Source organism: Octopus sinensis, linkage group LG13 (assembly GCF_006345805.1).
Source record: "Octopus sinensis linkage group LG13, ASM634580v1, whole genome shotgun sequence".
NCBI classification, from domain to species: domain Eukaryota; kingdom Metazoa; phylum Mollusca; class Cephalopoda; order Octopoda; family Octopodidae; genus Octopus; species Octopus sinensis.
In genome coordinates this window covers 23,311,500-23,313,540 of record NC_043009.1, presented here as the reverse complement: position 1 = coordinate 23,313,540, position 2,041 = coordinate 23,311,500, and the positions used below count along the sequence as shown (strand labels likewise).

Here is a 2,041-nt window from a genome sequence, read left to right as displayed (position 1 = left end):
AGCAGCCAATATGATCAAAGATTTTCTAACAATGACCATTTTGTATATGTTTATACGCATAAGAGTGTGTCCTTAAGAAATTTTTAAAAATCACAATTTATGATTAGAGACAGAAATTTACGTGCTATTTCTAGCGGGTCGAGCGTCTGCTAAAAAGCGCTTTCAAGTAAAAATAATAATAGTAATAATGGAGCAATATTAAATAAATCGATTCCAATATATTTGGTTGCGAGATTTCTATTTATTTATTTCATTCATCTCCGAAGGAGGGATTGAAAGACTGAAATCGACTCTCCGATGAGATTAAAACAAAATACATCAAACCAGATATCAGAAAGCATCCAGTTTTGTGCATTATCATTTACATCAAGAAATTTGAAGCCCAAAAGCTATCTTGGACTTTTTCGAGGGGAAAAAAATTGAAATCCATTTTTGGTAATTTTGAAAGTAGGTGTTGTTAGAACGATGCCCAAAACAAAAGAAGATGGTATTAGTTTCCAAATATTATTTGTTTTATGATCTTCTGGGTGTATATTCTTTCCATAGTGTTTCGTTAGATTTATAATTGTATCGTCTGCTGTCAAGATGAAGTAGAGCGTATGTGTGTATCCATTTATCCAAAGAATCCGAAACTTGTGTAATTCTCCATATAATTTTCTTTTTTTTCAAAACCATTGTGGAAAAATCTTCAATTTGATTTCATTTCATTAATTTTTTTTGTCCTTTAAAATCTTTTCATATTATCATCAATGTATAAGTTATATACATATATATATGTATTTATATTATATATATATATATATATATATATATATATATATGTATATATATATCTATATATATATATATATTATATATATATATATTATTATGTATATATATATTTACATATGTATATATATTTATACTTATATATATATAATATGTAGGTATGTGTGTATGTCTATATACACATGTATGTATGTATATATGTACGCAAGTGTGTGTGTATGTATGTGTGTGTATGTATGTGTGTATGTGTGTATGTATGTGTGTGTGTGTGTGTGTGTGTGTGTGTGTGCATGATTCTGGCAAAAGCCTTACAATAATGAAAACCACACGAAAATTTTAGAAGTGGATCATTAAGTGATCAAAGAAATCAATAAGCGGTGATGATAGTCGCAATGTAAAGTAGCAATAGTAATAATAATAATTAAAATGTCATAACAACGACAACAAAATCATTAATAGCAACGTCCATGAGTATTTCCGAGGTAGGAAAAAAAAAAAACTTACCTCAGTCCTGCTTTGACTGGTTGGAGACTGACCCCTGTACACCTCATAACGACGATAAGTGCGTTTTACACTGATATCTGAATCTATGTCCATGGTTTCTGGTTTTAATCGCTTGCTTACTCAAATAAACGAATATCAATGAAAATAGACTTTCAATCTATTTATCTTTCAGCAATTTGAAGCCGAAATGGAGGGGGCTACAGCAAATACTCAGCTGGCACAGAGCTTACCACCTGATAAATTTAGCAGACTAATCCGAACGCCCAAAAACTGATGTCTTAAATAGCTGAAGAGCTACGTATTTATACGGCAATGAGGGAACGGCCACCAGGTGGCGCAACCAACCGGTAGTCTTTTTTTATTCGTTTTCATGGCAAGGTGATGTGAAGATAGAGTTTGGTATGGTAACACGATAGTTCTTCAAGTCAAAGATGGTAAGGGCTGCTGCTGTTCTAGTTGATGTTGTGTGGGATGGGCAAGAAAGCAGGCAGAACTGTTTCTCTTACATTTTTTTCCTCTGTTTTTTTCCTTCTTTCCTTCTCACTCTCTCTCTCTCTCTTTCTCTCTCTCCCACCCCACTTTTTCCCTCACTTTCTCTTTCTCTTCCTCGTTACCTTTCCTCGTTAATTCTTGCTTACAAACGTAAACATCCAAGCACGCTGAACTTCACCATAAGTCACATACAGAAAGGTACCTACCTACATCTAATGTAAGATACGTACACATACATACATACACACACACACGTACACAAACACACACACAC

General features: G+C 33.0%; 1 protein-coding gene across 1 annotated transcript in view; it reads right to left on the bottom strand.

The window, feature by feature from the left end:
* LOC115218392 (paramyosin-like) overlaps nt 1-1,559 on the bottom strand; it is a 45,994-nt gene extending 44,435 nt beyond the window's left edge. The window contains 1 exon segment of the mRNA XM_029788179.2: nt 1,276-1,559. Coding sequence (XP_029644039.1) covers nt 1,276-1,368 — 93 coding nt within the window. The 5' untranslated portion in view covers nt 1,369-1,559.
* Nucleotides 1,560-2,041: the final 482 nt, after the last annotated feature.